The sequence below is a fragment of the Enoplosus armatus genome, chromosome 22 (genome assembly GCF_043641665.1).
Source record: "Enoplosus armatus isolate fEnoArm2 chromosome 22, fEnoArm2.hap1, whole genome shotgun sequence".
Lineage (NCBI taxonomy): Eukaryota > Metazoa > Chordata > Actinopteri > Centrarchiformes > Enoplosidae > Enoplosus > Enoplosus armatus.
The window spans coordinates 5274750-5296175 of NC_092201.1; the positions used below are offsets into that span (position 1 = coordinate 5274750).

Here is a 21426-nt window from a genome sequence, read left to right on the forward strand (position 1 = left end):
CCCTCTCGAGCATCTTCTCTTGGAACTGATCCCTGATTGACAGCATGTCATTTTGCCGAATTTTGCTGCTTCCTTGGTAGCCTTGGGATGGGACTGAAGACCTGCACCGCTGATTCTCTCTGCACCCCTTCTGCCCACCATATCCCAGCATGGGAGGAGAGGAACGGATATAAGTTTACTGTATTTGGGTGTTCCAGGAGGGGTGTTGTATTTGTACCTTGCACGGGAGCCAAAACCATTGAACCACACCTGCATCTTTCAGCACCACAGACCCACCTCTGTCCAAGTTCGCTGTTTTGCAGTTAAGATCATACCCTGCCAGTTTTCCTGTGGCTACACCCATATCTTTCTGGATAAGCTTTACCCATGCCTTCACCCTGTGAGCACTGCCCTGCACCAGCTTTGAGGTCCTTTCAATCTTTGCTATAAAGCGTGGACAGTATCAGTGTTGGTATTTGATTGATTTGTTTGTTTATGTGTCCTTTATAGAGAAGCCGCTCTTCACGCGGGACCCCACTCAGCTGAAAGGCAGTTTTTTGTCCACATCACTCCAAAAGAGCAACATGGGCTTTGGCTTCACTATTATCGGAGGCGATGAGCCTGACGAATTCCTCCAGGTCAAGAGTGTTATCCCCGAAGGGCCTGCTGCAGCTGATGGGAAGATGGCCACAGGTAAGCCTCAGGCGTGGCCGACACACACAACCTGAGTCACTCTTATAAACATTTGTTTATCTTTATTTAATCAGGAACTCTCTTGAGATACCTGCCAGCATAAAACAAGATGTAGCTCCATAACTAGGACCTGATTTCTTATTCAAAATTGTGACATTCCTCAGAAAACATGGCTGGCATGCAGTTGTACGGGATCATACCTTCAGATAATACTGATAATCTTACATTCACCACAAATACAGAGTTTCCAGAGAATTATGGAAATCGTTGTAAGTGTCCGCATAACAGTTCTATGTGTCTGTATCTGGTCCATTTATCAGCATACATTCAAATAAAAGGGGTGAAGTGCAAGTTTTGAAGCCCCATATTCTTCCACATTCACCTTGTTTAATGCAATGCAGCATACACAGTGAAACAAACACACCCAAATATGAACACAGTGTGCAGTTCGCACAGTGATGTATGTATCCTCTTCTAAATGAAATGGCTCAAACACAATCACAAAAATATGCACATTTGGCGTATGCATGCATTGTGTGCATGTGTGCCTGCAGGTGCAACTTGCTAAGCTGGCATTGTGTAAGCTCTGCATGTGGGTGTATGTGTGTTTGCACATGCACCAACTGCAGAGTTTTGTTCTTCCATTAATCACAAAGGGGACTTTATGAGCGCCATAACTCCTGGCTGTGGCCACATGGGGGTGGAACTGCAGCACATATGCACAGATACACACAAACACACACACACACACACACACACACACACACACACACACACTAAGACCAGCTGTACTAAAGGTCAAGGGAATAGAAGTAACAGGTTTGTCAGTGCTCTCAGCATGCGATGATGTTTCTATCTGTGTACTCTGGAGCAAATACAGAGATTATAGTGGTCATTTATCATACATAAAGTAAGCTGGTCAGGGAGTTTTCTCTGTAGTACAGCTAGTATCCTTCTCCAAAACACGTTATAATTGTCCTATTGCGTCGTAATTGTGTTAACAGACTTATTTTAGAACATTGGGTCATAAATGTCTGTTTATAAATGTGTGGGTGCAGCAGTCCAAAATAGATCCCTTGATGACTAATAAAGCTTGTCCTGACAATACTGCATATAAAACATTGTGGGTCTCTGTCTTCTCATCCCCTCCTCTCTCTTTCTTTTAGAATTCCCCTCTCTCTTTTCATGTATTCTTTCCCCAGAAATAACTAACAAATCCCTCTCACATCTTCACTGTCCCGCCTCCCGTTTCCTCTCCCCTCCACCGCCTTCTCCCTTCAGCTCATCTCCATCTCTATCTCACCATCCAGCCTCCATCCCCCCACCTTGCCTCCCCAGACTTTGTGTCCTACTTCTGCAGTAACAGAGCGAGCTCAATCACAGTAACTCAGAGCTCACATAGACGAAGCCCAGGCCTGCGGAGGTGTGAAATTCCCAATTCCAGATAGACAATCTGTGCCGCTTTCTCCTCTTGACCTATCCTTGCTGTCTCCACTACGTGATTACACAACCAGGGAAAACATGTTCAAGCACTTATTATAGAAGTTTAAATATCTGATTGAAGACTGCTTGACGACATGCTGTCCAGTTTTGTCTGGGCAAGTTATTTTGTGTTTTTAGTAGGATTTAGTTTGTGGGGTTTCTTAGTTGATATATTTTTGTGTTTTTGTGGAATACAGAGCCATGAGTTGCATTAGCTGGAAGTGGTGAGGCTTAGTCTGGATGCCAGAGGCAGCATTTAATGCAAAACCAAGTGGTAGTTGGTAAAGTATGTTTCAAACTGTTGCAACACTCATTCAGCAACAGAGGGTTATTCCTCTCAACTGAAAACATATACTAACAGTGTGTCCTATTCATATGAGCTAAGACAACAAGATTATGCACCACATTCGACATTTTTAGTGTCATAGTTTCAAAACACCCTCAAAAACACACAGTTGTAGATCCCTGAAGGTTTAGCTTGGACTAAAATTCATTAAAAAGTCTAATTTTATCAAATTTTGATGTCACAAACAATGGGTAATTTTATTCAGAGGTAGACAAAAATAGGCTTCTCATTTCTAGCTGGCGACGGACAATTTTGCTGGCTAATGTGACTAGCTGTTGCTAGCAGATTTGATCAGCTCTAGCTAGCTAATTAAACTATCCTTAGCTCCACAAGTTGGTCGAAAACACTTTTGTTGCCTGGCTTTGTATTAATGTTTCCAGCTGACTCATTTTAAAACGGGAAAATGTGTAAAAAGGTTCTTGAACATGCACTTGATGCTACATGATATCGCGCTAAAAGAGAGAGGCTAAAGCTACATGTCCCAGACAAAAAAAGTCAGTATCCTCATGAGTTGATGACCAACGAAGAAGACAAATAAGGAAACAAAATTGTTCTTCTATTGCAGTGTGGATATACATAACAAACATATAAGTAAACATTTAGGAACAGGCTGACTAACATAAATCCAATAAAGAGCAGGACAGAGATGCTAATGTTAGCCTAAACACTGATAGCATCCAGGACCAGCTTTAAAACAGTGGAGAAATACTAGATGATGTGCTAATCGTACATTTTTTAATGTAACATGTAACCCAAACTAATGTAGCTAGCTAATGATATGCTCCTTGTCCATAGAAGTAAGGCTCGGTTACTGTTGAGAAAAGAGTAAGCTAGTTAGCTGGACATGCTAACGATTAAAGCTTACATTAGAGCAGATAAACGCACCACACACCTTACGCTTTTGCTGTTGTGTTTTTGGTTTGGCAAAGGCTAAGTTAAGACATCTCCCTCCAACCTAGTATCGCTCTTACTGCAGCCCCATACATGCCGCTTCAGCATGTCAAAAAATCCAATCCAGTTTAGCGAACAGTCAATTACACCATATTCTTTCTATCATTAAAGGTGCTTATAAGTTTTGTCTGCAAAATCTTCAGACATTGTCATTATTATTCTAGACACACATGCACATCTGACATGGTCGCAGTGCACTATGTCACCCTGTTTAGCCTGACACTCAGACAAAAGACCACAGCCTCTAACAAATGCTTGCACCGCGCTGAGACTCTAAACTGCTCTGTTCTCGTGGCCTCGTCTCGGCAGGGCCACAGAGACCTCTCGTTATGTCGACAGACTCTTGAACACACCATTAGCCGGAGATGAATATGTCATGAGGAATATGCAAGGATGGGACAATGAAAGATGAAGTTGCAGCATGGGCCTTGGTCCCTGTGAGTGTGGTGTTTACAGTTAAGGTCAGTGTGATTTAGAGTAAATAAGGGACCTACAGGAGGTTTCATAATAGATGGAGAGGGGGCTATTTGGTGGCCATGAGTGTGTTTTTCTCTCGGTTCTCTCTGTTTACATGTCCATTTCTCTGCACATACTGTGTTTGTGATGTGTTCATTAAGGGTCATTTTATCCACATTACAAAACAACATATTTTTCTTTGGAGCCCTAGTGGTATCTATCGATTCAGAGAGATTTTGTTTTAGATACATGTTTTAGATTGAGATATCTGTCCACAAAACATCACTGTTGAGAAATACTTTCTTCCAAAGAAATGGTGAAAACTGTGCACATAAAAGCTCAGTGGTTCCCAACCTGGGGGTCAGGATGACAAGACGAATCTGAGGGACTGCGTGATGTTCAACAAGTTAGCAAAGAAGAACTAAAACATATTTTTCCTCCATTTAATTGTCTTTACTTTTTCAGACATTTCTCTTCTCTTTGTTTTTGTTCTTGTGAAATGCTGGATAGTTTTACCTCTTCAGGCCTCTAAAAATAATAATTAAAATTAAGGCAAAAATCCCTCTTTGCTTGAAGTTCTCCCAGCTCATGCAGATTCTTAGTAATATTTCAAACACTGGGTCCTTGAAGTAAAACGGACGTAGAAAAAAGCAGGCTTCTCATTTCTAGCTGGCGAGTAACAACTTTGCCGGCTAAAATAACAACTGTTGCTGGCTATCAGCTCATTAAGCTAACATTATCTCTATGAGTTAGTCAAAAACACTGTCTCTGGTTGAACTCCGTTTTTGTTTTGTTTTTCTTGTGAAATACTGCATAGTTTTTCCTTTTCAGACCTAAAAAATGATTGAAATTAAACAACATGAGCAGGTAAAAATTCCCTTTTGCTTTGGGGGTTCACAGTTCATAGAAATGTGCAACCTTTGATGAGGAGTCGTGAGTAAAATTTGAATCGTTTTAAAGGGTCACAACTCAAAAAGATTGGGAAACTGACCCAGAGCAATCTTTCCTGAAAGAGATGTTGCTGTTGAGTATCGCGAACAAATTAAATTCACCTCCTTTGTACCGGGGCGGTGGCAGAATATCTCTAAACCTCGGCACATAAAACCAAACCTATCTGCATGCCAAGGTACCTCTATGGGTCAGAAAGGAAATATATTTTTTTGTAATTTGTGTGAACTGACCCTTAAAGTATAAGCATGTGTCTATATGTGACTTCCTAGCTTTCTGTTTCTGTAAAGCAAGTTGATGCTCTCCGTCTCGCTGCATTTCCTCCCCGGTCATAAAGAATGAGATCTGTGGGCACGACGAGGGCGCTTCGAGGTCACAGCACCATCATTTATTTTCTGCCAGTGTGCTCAGCTATTGATTCTGACACCGGTGCTCAAGGCAAATGTCGTCCACGTTTACCCGGATTAATTAAAAAGTCCCTCACGTCACGTAGCCTCGAGATGTGAGCTCGCTCTGCCGATGCCGGCGTGAAAACTTGGAAAGCAATCGTCCGCAACAATGAGAGAACATTGCGGTGATATCTTAACTTCGATTTACCTCCGCCGATCGGTCAGCAGCTCGACTTCAATGGTTAATAATATGAATTGCCATGTTGTTTTAGAAAAAATGCCATTGACTCAGCTGTTACAGTCTCTTGCTCACGTTTTAAGAAAACTGGAAAGGATGGAGCTTGTGGTCGCAAGATGAGGGCCAATCACTGAAGCACATGCTTTGCTTATTAATCATGAAGGAACTTTGTTTTGCACTTTCTCTCTCTGCAACACACCCTCATACTCTCACCCTGCCCTCTCTCTAAAGAGCATGACAATTACGCCTGCGATTACAGAATAATAGTTTTCATTATCAACATAGGTAATGCTGTTTGCCGGACTTTAAAATGGATCGTGCCTTGTGTTCCCACTTGCCCAGTGTTTTAAGAACTTGCATGGTGCCTGCACAGTGGAGCACAGAACACTATATTTAGTAATCTGGTTGAGACAAAGATAAGCCTGGATGTGGAGCGCCTTTGTGTGGGAACATTTAATTGTCAGCAAGGTTTTATCTACAGTGCAGTATATTGCAGCAAGCAAATAAAATAACTTAGCCCCATAAAAGGCAAACATTTTCGCCACTTGTCATCTGCACTATTTTACACTTGAAAGGCAGATAAGACATTATCTGTGGTAATGTTTATCTGTGGAAATGGTTTATGGCTGTAAGGGGAATCCAAGGAGAGACAGTGCTGATGGACTGTACAGCTGATTGAGTACTAGAATAGCTGTAGAGAGCCAAAGTCCTAAAATCACCTTCAGATAGCTGCTGTTCCACGCTCATTGAGGGTTTCTGTTACCGGCCTCTCTGAAAGAGTCCATGTGTACCTGGGGTTTACTATGCATATTCTAATTCTAAGATAAATGAGTACCTACCACAGCAGTTGCTATTAAAATTTGAACCCTGTGTGTTTTTGAAAAAGTTAATTAAATCGTTGGCTTTCGTACAACTCCAGCTCTCGTGAAGTGAATGTATTATACATCATCACAACTGTCCTCTAAAGTCATCTTTCCAACGTTTTAGCTGTAATCTCTGCCGCCGAAAGATTGTCTTCACTGTTCAGCCTTCTCTGTCCTGCCTCCTTCATCGGTTTCACTAAATTTGCAACACAATATAATTTCCTGTCCTGTTAATTTAGACACATTTCATGGTTAAAACCCATACCATATATTTGCATTGTCACCGGTGTGTTTACAGCTGGGGAGCTTCGTTAGGCACCATGTCATTCCCCTCTCCGTCTCTACTGCCTCATGTCAAAAAAGATTGAAATGCAAAAATAAAATCACAGTCTAGACAAATGGAATGAATCAAATGAATACTTCAGATTTTAAGAGGGTTTAGTTTTCCTGCTTCTCAAACAGAGAGCAGTAGCCAGCCATTACACCTGACCATTATGTTTCTATCTGTCCATCCTTTTGTCTGCAGGTGATGTCATTGTCTACATCAACGATGTGTGCGTCCTGGGCACCACCCACGCCGACGTGGTCAAACTCTTCCAGTCGGTGCCAATCGGCCAAAGCGTCACCCTGGTCTTGTGTCGTGGCTACCCGTTGCCCTACGACCCGGAGGAAGCTGCCAACACTAACAACAACACCACCACCATTATCTCCCCGCTGGGCATCATGGAGCAGCGGCCCATCATGGTGAACGGCAGGACGGGCTACGACAACTACCTGGACTATCTCTCCCGCACGGCGCGCTTCGTCACCGACCCCAGTCAGGACCAGGTAAACGCCCAGCAGCAGCTGCTCACCCCCCACCCGGGTGACACCCACTTAGACGGCTCGCTTCCTCCCACCACCGGCACCACACCTCCTGACAGCGTCTCCATGGCGTCGTCAGGGGCGACCCAGGGGGAACTGCTGAACCTGACCATGGTGAAGGGCATGGATGGTTTTGGCTTCACTATCGCGGACAGCGCCACGGGCCAGCGAGTCAAACAAGTGCTGGAGCCTCAGGGCTGCCCGGGCCTGTGCGAGGGTGACCTGATTGTGGAGATTAACAAGCAACCCGTGCAGGGATTCACACACAGCCAGGTGGTGGAGCTCCTCAAGGAGTGTGGCGTGGGAGCCGAGACCAGCCTGGTGGTTCAGAGAGGTGGAACAGGTAAGGCCAATGGCTGCAGGTAGGGATGGTGTGGAAGATTGTTGCCTCAACACGAGTACTTGAATCTCTCCGCATCTGCTCCATATTTGCTGCATATCTGTCTGCCTATTCATCTATGTCATCTTTTGCTGTTGTTGCAAAGTGTGTCTGTGTGTGTGGTCCAGTCCAAAGGCCACAGAAACCTATTATACAGTCCTGCAGTGCTCAAAAATGGCTGACTGATACACAGCTCCTCTCAAGTGCTCTTCCTAGTTCTCTTTTCTTGACTCAGAGAGAAAAACAGCTTTGCTTCACTTTACTTAAATAGATGCCTCTCCACTTCTCAATAAGCCATATCTCCTAGTGGTCAACAAATATCCTTTGATTGAAGCACAGTGCAGAGTTATTTTCAGAGTCTCTTTTGGATTTTTTATCATGTCAGTTTCATGTATCCCAGAAAGTTTACCTTCTTTTGTGAGCCACGAATAAAAGCCCTAAAATGAAAGCTTGTCAAAAGTGGCACAGTTTTTCGACAAAATTCTGGGAGACTGCAAATGGCTCTGAAGTGCTTTCTACCCTGTGTTTTTCAGAATGTGTGGCCCTCTGACAATCATAATTATGCACTGCACTTTGTCGTGAGTCACACACAGGGTTGTGATTTGCAGAATCAATAGGTAGCCGACTGTTTTCTGCTCTGTGAGTGTGTGCGGTATGTTTGGGGGGGTTGTTTGTGGAGTGTCTGTTGGTTCCTCAAAAAGGCTGAAACCTTCAGACAGCTTACTTCTAGTGGCAATGTCTTTGCCATTGAAAGAAAAAGAAGAAATATCCATGTATTCTCTAAATGTGCATACAGCTCAAATGACATGAGAACATAAGTTGTGCGTAAGCCTGGTGTGATCTGCCTACTAACGGAGCTTTCCTTCTTACTAAATTGTGGTGGTAGTGCATCTGCCAGCAATGACTCAGCCGAAGCTCCGATGTTGAAGATTAAAATGTTAGATTTTAATTAAATCTAGAAACAGCAACAGCAGCTCTTCATCAACTGAGCAGATAGGATCTGTCTCTGAAACCTTGTTGTTAAATGCTGTTAAATGATTCCCCTCTTTGAGTTTACCTGTCCTTGATTTATCTTGGCGTCCTCTAAGTGATGACACGTGAACTTACGCACTCACTCATTCGTAGCGCCAAGCCAACTGGATGCTGCTTTTGCTTTTGTGTGGAACCAATTTGTAGTTCTGTATTTTGCCTCTTTGTGTTGTGTAATGTCACATACCAATCATAATGCCAACTGCCTGGTGCCACAGACGCCACTGAGACTCACCCACAAAGGTCAGCAGCGCCCTCTGAATAGATTTATTGCCATTTATTTCTTTATTAGGCTGCCCATGTCTCCATCAGTGAGCAAGGAGCCAACAAACAGGAAGAGGAGAGACAGAGTGAAGATATTAGCTTGTAGGAGAGGAAAATTAGGACTTATTCTAATCTAGAAACAGTAGAAAAACAAATACACTTAAGCCAGTACCTCTAAAATCTCATCTGCTAACATATAAACACACATACACACATGGGAGAGGTCAAAAGTTTTGTGCCACCATCTCAAAAAAATCTCCAATCTGTCACACACAAACATAAAAACACACAGTCTGTGGAGGAAGCTAACGGTGAAGGGCTCCCGCCATCTGTCCGGGTTCTTCACTCGCAGCAGAGCTTTAGAAGGTCGAAACAAGCGCTCCCATCTAAAAAGCAGCCTGTTGGCCCGTGGAGAAAATGGCAGCCTTATTTACATGCTATATTTCATCTCATTATTCCAAATCTGGATATGGCTCAGCTCCACTACACAACAATACGCCAGGGTGCAGTGTCACATCTGCCTGTGTTGATTTCCTGTGACATGACAAGCTGTGGGTGCTAGAGGTGGAAAAAACATCCATGCCACCCAGTCTGCTCTTACGGTAGCATGACTGCATATGGCGCACATATGTGTCGAAATGACTAAGGTGCCAAAATGTCCCAGTTGGGTGTGGTTTTAGATATTGTAGATGTCTTGAGAGTATTTTTGGGACCAGAAAAACATTGTGAGATTTTATGCTCATTAAGATCAGAGACTTCAGACCCTCCTGGGAGAAAACGGTCACAATAAAGTCTTTGTAATTTTTGTCTGTAAACTATTTTCGCCGTGATGGAGATAAACAAGGAGAGTGGGACTAAGGAGAAAACCACATATCTAGATTTTTGATGTGACAAAGCTAATGATGTGTTATTTTTGTTGAAGTCTTGTGATGTTAGCTTTGTTGACTTGTATCTCCGTTCCACACACTCTAAAATGGTAATGCAGTGAGGGGTTAGGATGTTGTTTGTATGCTAACAGGCAGGCATTCGAGCAGCGGTTACCAACCTGGGGGTCGAAGAGGAACCCAGTGGGTTATTAGATGATGGCCTGAATAGAAAGTTTCAGACTTTTCTCTAGTGTTTTGCTTCTGTCTTGTGAAACCTTTTTGGTTATATTTCATTGCATTTGAACGTGGAGGTTATTGTGGTGAACATTTGTGTTTCAGCAACATAAAAACAGATTAAAGTAAGAACTGTGTCAGACTCCACTGTGAGATTTGAGCTGCAGCTGATTCTCTTTTAACACTCAACTTCCTCAGAAAAGGCTAGCTCCGAGCGTTTAGCCAAGCTATTACCCATCGTAATAAAACTGTCACCATGCTGCAGGAATGATGTTCCACCTTTTAACACACCACAATTTGGCCCGCTCCTTTGGACCGCTGGCCACTGGCCACACAATCTAATTGAACTGGCTGTTTCTCTTGTTAAGGGCTTGTGCCACCAGCCAGTGTAACAGAGAGAGAGAGAGGCAACCGACTGAAATCCGTCACCAAACAACTGTCACGCTCCCGTCTCTGGCACACAGCTCATCACTTTTACTGAAAACACAATCTGAAGCAGAGGATTGAACGAGCCCCGGGAGCTGACTAAGTTTAAAAGTGAGCGAGTGTGCATATTTCTGCATGACTGAATTTGTTTTTCAATGACTGTCCCTTTATCCTGCGTACAGAGCTCCCACCTCGAAGTATCTGGTCTCAGGGAAAACGCACACACACATACATAATCAAGTAGAGGAGGGATTGACGCCTTCATAACTACCACATACTACAATCCAACAACACTGTTATGGCTATTTTATGGTGCCGTTGCATGACGCAGTCTTAATGTCCAGCATCAGAGATCGCAAATGGCTGGCGAGGTGAGGAAGTTCCCAGATTGAGCTTCATCAATAATTACAGGTCTCTCTCTCTCTCACATACACACTCTTACACACACACACACACACTTCTGTCTTTGTTTCAGCTCTTTATCTGCACATGTAGAAAGACACAGAGAGGAGGGAGAAGTTGGAAAGGTGATTCAGAAACAGAAAGCAGCAGAGAAATGATGTGAAGGTAGTGAGAATTGAAAACGGAGAGAGCCAGCATGTTACAGTCTCTGTTCGGCAACACTTGTCTTGCTTGGCTTGATGTTGTCATGGACACAGTAAAGAGCCAAAGAGTGCAGCAGTGAGTTATTGTTGTAATGCAGAGAGTATGTGTAGCTTTTATACATCAAGAAGCCACGGCCACAGTCATTTGGAGACCTTAATCATCATTAACAAAAGAGACAATCATGAGGAAAAGTGGTAGCTTCTGACGTCCTTTATGACTATTCCTTTAAGGGCAGCATTTTGTCTTAACTGAAATCTATAAGCTGCGGTCCGATGGCTTTAGCGCCCTAAACATGATTATGTTTTGGATTTCATTGTAATTATGTTTTTTTACTGATCAGGTTTTTGTTTTTTATGTCCCCCCTGCCATGTGTCACAACCCGCCATCAAAAGCGAGACATTAGAGCCAAGCTGACAGTCAATTCACCGTCCAAAAGTGTAGCTATTTATGATCAAACCATCAAGTCAATTAAGGCCCATCACCTTGAAAAAGCCCACGCTTGTAATGTAGTTATGATATTTAGCCATCCCTTAAATTTGAGTTTGACTCCTGAGCCATTTTTGCCCAACAAATGGGCACTCTGTCTCTCATCACCGGTAATTATTATGCCTGTGTGTGTGTGTGTGTGTGTGTGTGTGTGTGTGTGTGTGTGTGTGTGTGTGTGCGCGCCAGCAAACGTGTGTATGTATTTGTGTGTGCGTGCATGGCAGACAGCCTCATTAGTGGCTATCTAGACCATTAACAGGCTGTGTCCTCGTTGCCACACCAGCAGAGACACAGGGCTGTAATTAGCTGCAGAGACTTTCAGCTCGTTCACATGTACGCTCGCCCATTTAGCTTTCTCTAACTTGCCGCATTCTCCCTCACGGCCGCCCGCCCACACACTCACATGCTCAAATTCTGAGCCACATGGTTTGATTCACACAGGTTTGTACGCACACCTACACGACAGCCAGGCACACACACTCTCCTCGTCTTATTCGCACACATCCCCAGGCAGCCTTCTGCACACAAGCCTCCGCACACTTACATAAACTCCCCTTTCTAGTACTGCCACGGGTAAATTGCACATTATGAATCAGCTGCCTGGTTTGACCTTTCACCTTAGATTGGTCGTGTGCACACGGATGACCAGAGGCCACTCTAAGAAGCATGCAGAAGGCCTGCTTTGTAGGGAAAGAAAAGAAGAAGGAGGGTTTGATTCACTGAGCCTCCTCCAGCCTCCCTGGGAATCGGTGTGTAACTAGACAGTGATTCATTGGATGTGTGTGTGCAAGATAGAATAGTTGGAAACAAAAGAGAGAAAGAGAAAGGGAGGAGAGAGCAGGGGAGTGATGAGTTCGGCTCTCTGCCAGTAGACCACAGTCTCTCGGCCATGTTCACACTCGCAGCTCCGTCCCCACCAGCTCCAGACCCAGAGGAGCTGCCCGCCAGGGATCAATATCCTGTCCGGTCGGCCCCGGGAAGACAGCCAGCAAGAAGCTGAGATTAGATCATAGCAGAAGTAGAAAGGGTTAAACAAAGCCGGTGTTTAGCCTTATTGCCATCAAACTTACATCACTGAGGCAAAAGCTAGGCTGTGCGTCTCCTCCCTGTGTGTGGGAGGAGTGGAATTACTCACCTTGGTTGCCTCTTAAACAAATCAAGCGCTCCTGTTTGAGCTTTAATGGGATGGAGTGATTACCCAGTGATTGCATGAGTGTGGCTAAATAAATTGTGCTGTTTTGAGATTTAATATCATGCATATCCAACCGTGTACCTTTCAAATAATTTGTTTTGCACACAGCTACAATGAGACTGGTTTTTGGGAACACCAGGCAAACATAGAACAGTTTGAAGAGAAGTGGATAAAATCAGTTTTCTGTGAAGCAGCCAGCCTCCCTCATGAGGCGAAGATACATATTAATAAAGGGCTGAAAGATTCATGCTGCCATCAATCCAAGCGTCATTTAAATAATTGAAGGGCTAGTGTTAGCCTCTCATTGTGACATTAAAGAGATCTTTGTTTGTAGCCTTATGTGTGTCAAATGATCAGATGTGTGTGCATCTTCGGCAATTTTGTTTCATGTGTGGCCCATGCAGTATATCTTTAGATTTATTCACATTTTGCTAAATCATTTTCACAGGTGACTTTAAGCAAACTTACGATGAATAAAGTAATGGGTAAACAGTTTACAGCTAAATTAAATTCTTACACAGTAGATAGATAATAGGAAGTCAGAAAGATGTTATTTTTTTGGAGTTATTTATTCAATAGGAACTGGTTATTGTTTAATATTTGTGCACTTCCAATGCTTGTATAAAACAGCAACTAATAACTTGCTTGTTTTCGAGGCATTCAGCCACCATGAAAAGCAGTCAGTACACATGCGAAAAGGTTTTAATCTGATCTGATCTGACTGCTTTTGAGAAGTACTGTCCAGGTTAATCCGCTAGAGTAACCCAGAGCTAAAATGTGCTGCCGCGCCCTATTGATCCCCCGAAATTAGGCCCAGAATTTGCCAATAATGCAGGACCCAGTTTAGTTGAAAGTAACTAATCGAATGACCAAAATTCATTGACATTCAGTGGACTTTTGGCTTTTGGGGCCTCGAGTCAGTTGCCCCTTTTTACCCAGTTGGTAATCCAGCCTTGAGCTCAACTTGTGAGTCTGTTGTTTATACTTTTGAGGAAGTTTTCTTGGCAGCCCATTAATATCCATCAGTGCATGGTGTAAATCTGTGTAGTTCATCCATCAGATTAAAATGTGCAGCAGATGTTTTCTGCTGAGGACAATTCTGTGAAGAATTTTAGTGTATGACCCTCTGAGGTGAAAATAAAACTCATGATGTGGCTGTGTGCATCTGAAGTGGGCTAGCTGCATAGTAGAAGCACATGAACATGATGTTCCCTCGAGTTAAATAACTTTTAGGTACAAGATTTTTTTAAAGGACTTTTGGGACTCCATGTCTTCTTCATATCCAGCAGTTTGGAGTGCACACCAAAGATCTATTTGGAGACATGCTGTCGTCATAACTTTTTACATCAAGACTGAATCTCCTTGGTCAACCTTTGAATCACAATGCTTCCACATGGACCTTTTTACCAGTTGTCACGTTGCAAAGGCTGTGAGCTGGCATCACGTCTGAGGAACTAGACGACTCAGCGCCGTTCGAGAAGAAAGGCTCTCTGGAAACACTTCCCAGTTCAGAACTCCGTAATTGGGCAGAAATTGAAAACGAGGCACGGCTTCAACCGATCTTATTCATCATTACCTGAAGCCGTGCCAGGGCTGAGGTGGGTCTTACGTATGCGCAGATGCACAATTGTACACAATCACACACCTATGGATTTAGGGACGTTTTGCGTTCTCACTATGGAGCGTGAATAAGTGAGATATTCTGACCTCATTACTGGTGTTGTACTGGTCTTGCATGCATCACAAAAAGGTGACACTTACAGAAGGACGGGACACCGGTTAGCTTAGAATCAAAGTGCAAGTTTGACACCACAGGGTTCATGAAGCTCTCTGCAGCCGAGCTGACAAGTCTGATTAGCATTCAGTCTAAGGGCTTTCAGTACCATGGACAGCTCCTTTCTCTCTCTCTCAGCCTCTCTTTATGTCTCTCGCCCCTTCTCAGCTCTGAGCCATGAGGCACTCTGACACCCAACTAAATGTGTGGTACGCCTGAGTTAACAGCGACTCTACCCTGAGGATCACCTCGGTCAGTGATGCCTGGTAGTGCCCCTCCCTTCTGTCTGTCCAGCTCAGCTCAGGTTCACTCACCCACTCTGAGGAGAGGACTGCTCTGTTGTTGCCTCTTTTTCTCGCTGTGTCCTTCGCACTTCCTTTCATTGAGTGACCCTCTTTGGAAAGAAAAAGCAAAAATCCTCTCTTTTATACTTTTCAAAATATTCTCTCTTCTTTAAGTAAAATGATCCACATGTGCATTGAAAGTGAAGTTTTAGATAAGCTATTGTAACTGTGTTTTGACTGAGAGAAACTGACAGTGTGAGAAACAATTTCTTTGTGTAGCTTCTGTTCATTTCCATGTTGTCACCATTCCACCGGCGGCTCAATGAGACGGGTGTTTTTAGTGTGATTGGAGTGTCGCCAGGCCAAGACTGGGAAGGCTGGTGCATAATTCGAGCAGTCACCCCATAATTCGATCCCCCCATTTGCATACGCTTGTAGCGTCCCAGAGGAGACCGTGGCAGCACTTGAAAGACAGGAAGGACAGAAATTGAATCAAGAAGATGGAGCATGCACTTTTTTTACATGCTCCTGTGAATTTGGCTATAGAAGCAGTGCTGGAGCATATGCTTAATTACTGTGCATGCGTGCATGTATAACGTACAGATGTCAGCTGCTTTTTACTGATTGTTTTCTTTCATCATCCAAGACAGATTCCTGGGTGTTGTGTTTGAACAATGTTGTAAACGGCAAAAATGTGTGCCGTTCCTTTGTTAAAGGTCAAAGCAAGATGAATGGCAAAGTCAAAGGAAAGGTGTGCCCTTTACTTTTTGCTGCATTGCATTTCAAAACTGAAAACACTTTACAGTCAGCCTGAACCCACTTAAGTGAAGCATTCACAAATCCCTCTGCCTTTTCATTGTCACAGCTGGGGCACCTGATTTATGATAGATTCACAAATGCGCAGTAAAACAGTATTTGATGAAGTTTTAGATGATGATAGATGGAAGTTGCAGAACAGTGAGGTATCGTAAGGACACAAAAAACAGAGACAATGAATCACTCTTAAAGCAGCTGTGATAGATGTTTTTATGTGAACAATGGATCACATGAGCATTTTTACTGTTTTGTTTCAGTCCCACAGCCCTCATTAGTGTTTCAGCTCTGATGAACCCACTGTGCACTACCTGCTCTGCACCAAACAGCAGACAGACAAAGTTAGCTAGTTAGATTTTGTCCTGTTGAAATATGGGGGTGTGGAGTCGAGAGAAGTGGGCTTACCAGACCTCTGTAGCCCACTCTTCATCTATGGTAGAGGATAGCAGCTTGAGGCTACTAGCATAACATACCTGAATCTCCATATGAACTGTTGGTGGTCAAACTACACTGTGGGTAATGTAAGGTTTTGACAAGGAAGAAGAACGCATGTCGGGAAAAAGACAAGAACTGTCCATCTTGAGTCTGACTATGTTATGTGTCCAGAAAAAATCAGTTAATGCAGGTTTAATATTATAAAGTTTCCTGCTTTTTTTTCTTCAGCGATGGAAAACGTTTATCTAAATGTAGAAAATGTTAAAACACCTAAAATTCACAGAACATAAATTAACACAAAAAACCTAAATCACTATTGGAAAAGATGAATTCATCGCTTTCAAATTATTAGTTCATATCATTTTTGCAACCTGTTGATCACACTGTCTGTCAGGGTTTTTTTCCATCATTTCAATATCAATACATCTCATACTACAGTATATTAGAGGGTGCTTCTCAGCCTTTTCTAAAATATTATTTTAATCTCTCTGCCTTCGCAATGAGTCTGTGCTTCATGGATATTTATTTGCCGTCCTCTGCTTTGTGCTTTCATCCTGTTTGAGTCAGTTGTGCTTTTCTTTGTCCTTTCCACCATTCACAACCACTGTTTCTTATTTTCATTTGGTTTATCTGTAATTCTGTTGATAATGGGGTTTTTTTCTCTTCACTTTATTATCGTCAAACATCCCCTGGAATTGGCTTTCACGGCTAAAATGAAACCTCACATCTCATGATCTGTTTCTACCATCTTTTTCAGTCTAAAGCATTTTTTTGTTCTCTCAACATTGCAGGTCACTATTCACCCTGGAAGACCCCTAAGCAGGTAACATGCACCAGCCTCCAAAATGTGGACAGTCCCGTCCCCATTTCTGCTTATTAATCATTAATATACAGTAGATTTTCACTTCAGTACCAATGGCTGCAGTGTGCATACCGTATGTGCTAATCAGAATGACTGTAATGTTTTTTTATTACACGTTTGTAAGATCTAAAAATTACTTTTCAATCCCTCCGTCGTCGTACTAACTCTACTGATGATTCACTATTTGTCCGTGGCTTTTACAACACCATGGCATTCAGCCCTTCTTTATTGTCATGGGATGGCAAAAAGGTCAAGTAGCCTGCTCATAACATCTCTAGACTCTTGATCCTGCTAGTCAGAGCTAATTCATAGCCTGACTCAGTGCTATCAGGGTTATTCACACTCAGGGCATTTGAATTATGCTGCAGCTATAGAGCTGCTGAGTCTCTATTCTAACTGCTTTGGCTTGGCCCAAATGCCTTTTCATCCCTATTTTATCTTTATTTTATAACATCTCTCAGATTTTTTTGCACTTTATTCCACCCTACATTTGCTCCCTTGTCATTTATTTTTCACTGTGCCTTTATTCCCTTTTGTCACATTTAGCAAAAGCGCTCTGCAAACTTGCATTCAGCCTCTGCCACCATAAATACTCTTCTTTAGTATCATCTGCTGTCCCTGGGCCCACTAAAAACTCTATCCACATCTTAGATCAGATTCACTTGGTCTCTATGTGTATTTGTCACACTCACATGCCTGCACACGAGTGGTTCTGCACGTCTTTCTTTGTTTCTCTTTGTGCGACTGTGTGTGTAATCCATTTCATGCCTGGACGTCCTTCCAGCGCCGCTCTGACCAGCCCCTGACCTCAGCTCATGTTGTCCCCAATCCAGATCACAACTCACAACACAGGAAACCTCCATTGTGCAGCTTTTAAGATACTCGTCCCCTGAAATCCCATCATTGTTCATCATTTCTGCTCCCTCTTGATTTAATCAATCTCCTCCATCTCCCTGAGAATAATTGCAATTCTGTGCTCTGAGGGAAAAGCTTTGAACGTCACAAAGTAGCAGACAGCATGCGGAGCCTCTCTCTCTTGTCTGTTCACATCTCTCTCTCTTTTACCCCCCAGTGTTCATTTGTCGGCTGCCCCGCCCCATCCTGCCCCTCTCCCCCAGCTGCTGAACCCCCCGCACACCAGAGTTCAGTCTCGGTTTAATTGGGTATCATTTGTTACAGGAAGACTTGTGCAGCTCTGAGAATGAAATATGGAGGAATTTGACTAATAAGGCAAGAATGGGGATTGCCTAATTGTCATATCGACCTACAGTCGAGCAAAGGCTCAGCCTGCAGCTCCCGAGAGTTTCATTTGCAGATGAGTTTATCAAGATTTGTCTGTCAAATCCAGCCAATACTGAAGGTAACAGCGACTTAATGTAGGAGCACGAGCTGGTGTTTTTATTCAATAACACTGGCCTACCTGCACTGTCCTCTATTAATCTGACCAACTAGATTATAGCCAGAGTATACTTGCTTCAACAGTCTTAATCAAACAGACCAAAAGACAGAGAGAGAGTGAAAGAGAGATCAGGATGCAGTAATCCCAGCCTTAACAAGGTCCCCAGTCTCAGCAGCCTGCCCTGTGCAGACGTGCTTCACATCAATGACAGACACGAATGAAACCACAAAGAGTGGAAACACTTTTGATTCCGCCCCGCAGCTTTCATGAAGCTGATATTTATTCTCGGTACATCTTGAACCAGATGCCCTGTAATTCTCAATATTAAAGCGTGCCATATGCAGCCAGTCTCGCCATCTCAGTTTCAAAAAGCCTGACGTTCCCTCCGGATCCATCTCCCACACTTTCTGACATGTCAACGTGTCATCTTGGCTATCTGCTTAGTGTCGTGCCGTGACTAAAGCGGCCTGGCTTATCTAACACATCAAGGCTGACACTCTGACTGACTGGTGTTGTCAAAACTGCCAGTGTCACCTCAAACACTTGACAGCACATTTCCAAATGTGTTTTTGGATGAAACTTATGCAAATTGGGTGTAATATACAATGCATTATCTTACAGAAACAGAGTTGCCAATGCACTGGCCAATAGGATCATTTGAAAATGGATAAGATGCCCGATTCCCTTCCAAAGTAGGGCCATATTTATCTGTTAATGACATTCCTCTATATGTTTTCCTCTCCGTGCACACGTCACTGCCATCAAATGGCAAATAGAGGCTGGAATCGTTTTGCTTTTTTCAACTACTAACCTCACTAACTGTCTGGTTTTCCGTCTGTCTAGCATGATTTGATCGTTCGTTAAGCCCCTCCCCCAAACGGCGATTGTCCAATCGGAGCTTAGCAACCGTAGCTAGCCGTGGAAGGCCTGTCAAGCTTTGGATTTATAAACAGTGTAAAGTTGGCGATACAGTGATACCTAAATAGTTTGGAGGCTTTTTTCACTTGTTCAAAACCAAAAAGTGTAAGGAATGTATTTAAATGTGTGTTCATCCGCTGTAATGTAAGCTACACATGTTAGCATACTCGGCTAACTAGCTTACTTCTGACAGCAGGAATATAGCGTTGTTTTCAAAGACATTAGCTAACTATGTTATGGTTCTGGACAGGAGTAGTAACAGTAAGTAAGGGAGGCGGGGATTAGCGAACAGTCAAAAGTCATTAAAGCAAACACGTGTTAAGTGTTGTTGTCATGGTTACCGAGCTAAAATCGAGTGTCGTGAGTGGGAAAGGTATTAGCGAAATATTGACCCCTCATGCCGCTGTGCTTTACAGGTGCTGGAGCAGTGGGAGTCCCAGCAGGGCCAGGGCAGCCCCGCTCAGACCAGCCTGTCAGCCCCCGTTATCCCCCACAGCGCCCCCTTCCCAACCCACCATCTTCACAGGGCCTCAGTCCCAGACTCAGCCTCCGAGGCCTTGGCCCTGGCTAAACCAGACCCCTATGACCTTTATGAGAAGTCCAGGGCTATCTATGAGAGTAGGCGTAAGTACCAGAGCTGATTCTGCAGGTGTAGCGTTGTGACAAACACTCCTCTCAAGATGGACTCCAGTTTGGAAGGTGGAGTAGTGAAGATTCGTCACTCTTTCTCTTTCTCTCACAAACACACACACAAACTGAGTCACAGATTCATTGTTGTTCGCTTCTGCTGCTCCACAGAAAACTTAAAAAGCTTGTTCAAATGAGCTGACCTCTTTCAGTTTCACCAAACTGAAAGATCTGTTGCTGAATTTTCAGCACAAACGCCTCGACGATTTATTCCCCTATTAGCATTTGCAGCTACTAATTCCTCATATTATCTCATGTGATCTTCGCTCATTAAATGCTCACACAAGCCAACACACACACAAACAAAGTCTCTTTACTGACGGGAAGGATCTTTACATCCAAATATTGACATTCTGCCAGTTCACCTCATAAACGTTGATGTGCTCATGAGTAAACACTCCACACAGCAGCTGATCTTCTTGGGACATAATGCTTTGATGCCGGCGATATTACCATCCTCTGACTTGTAAAATGTGGAAAAAGGACTTTTTTCTTGTTATATCATCAGGATGCATCATAACTCTAAGACCCTGTGGGAATGTTAGGCAGTAGGAACTAGTATATATGCTTTCTTTATAGGTGTGTGTGTGTGTGTGTGTACGCAGGGCTGTAGCGAGGATTTTAGAAATACTGAGGTCATGACTCCAAGTCACCACAACAAAATGTAGGTATTTTCAATCATTATTTACTTTTTTGTATTCTTAACTTAATTTAGTTGATTTAATTTAGTCAACTGTCGAATGATTCCCAACATGAAGGTCTAAATGCTGTTTCAAAACCTTCAAATTCAGCTCAACCTTTTATTTATTGGCCTTAAAGTAGTCCAATTTAAATATACTGAGTCTACTGATATTGTCCACAAAATACTTACTATGTGTAAGCTTTTAATTGTATGATATAAGGAGGTGACATTGAGGACATGACCTCAGTGTCCTCGATAGCCCTGTGTATGTACGGCAAGTTCACTCATGCTGATGTTCAAGAGCTATTAGTAGCCATAGATATGATTAAAAATATGAATGTAGTCTAGTTTTGCGTGTATCGTGTATAGAGAGTGGTCTCTCTGAGGTGGACATGGCCGACGTGAGATAGTCAGAGTTTTCAGGGACAGGATTGGTGTTCTTTCTTATATAAAGCACCTGTTATTCAAGTGGACGTGGCTGTCAGAAAGTCTCCCTGTCAAACCTCTTCTGTCTTTCTGTGTCTCTCATCGTCTCTATCTCCTCTTCAGATGTGGATGCAGTGATCAGTGTAACGTTCGCTGTTGTCTTCCTTTCAGTAAAGGTCAGGGGTTGGCTCTGGTGAGGCTCAGCAGGGAATAGGCACAGACAGATTTTAGGGATGCTCCATTTGCCCCTCTCGCTGGTGCGGGTGAAGCAGGGTGTGACCTTTTTAGGCAGCACAACCCCAGGCTACTGCCCTCCTGGTGGAGCACAGTGAGCTGCTAATGTTGGTTTATTTAAATTTTCTGTGAGCCTTAATAGATGTCAGCATGTATGCATAACTGGTTGGGTTAATGGGTCATGTCACCTAAATTACAAAAGAAAACGCACATTTTCTTAC

The 21426-nt window shown here is 43.3% G+C and overlaps 1 protein-coding gene across 1 annotated transcript in view; it reads left to right on the plus strand.

The window, feature by feature from the left end:
• The window catches only part of magi2a (membrane associated guanylate kinase, WW and PDZ domain containing 2a), a 186847-nt gene that overhangs the window by 147682 nt on the left and 17739 nt on the right, over window positions 1-21426 (plus strand). Inside the window, exons 9-12 of the mRNA XM_070928611.1 lie at window positions 490-672; window positions 6872-7552; window positions 16789-16820; window positions 19593-19800. Coding sequence (XP_070784712.1) covers window positions 490-672; window positions 6872-7552; window positions 16789-16820; window positions 19593-19800 — 1104 coding nt within the window. The remainder of the gene's footprint in view (window positions 1-489; window positions 673-6871; window positions 7553-16788; window positions 16821-19592; window positions 19801-21426) is intronic.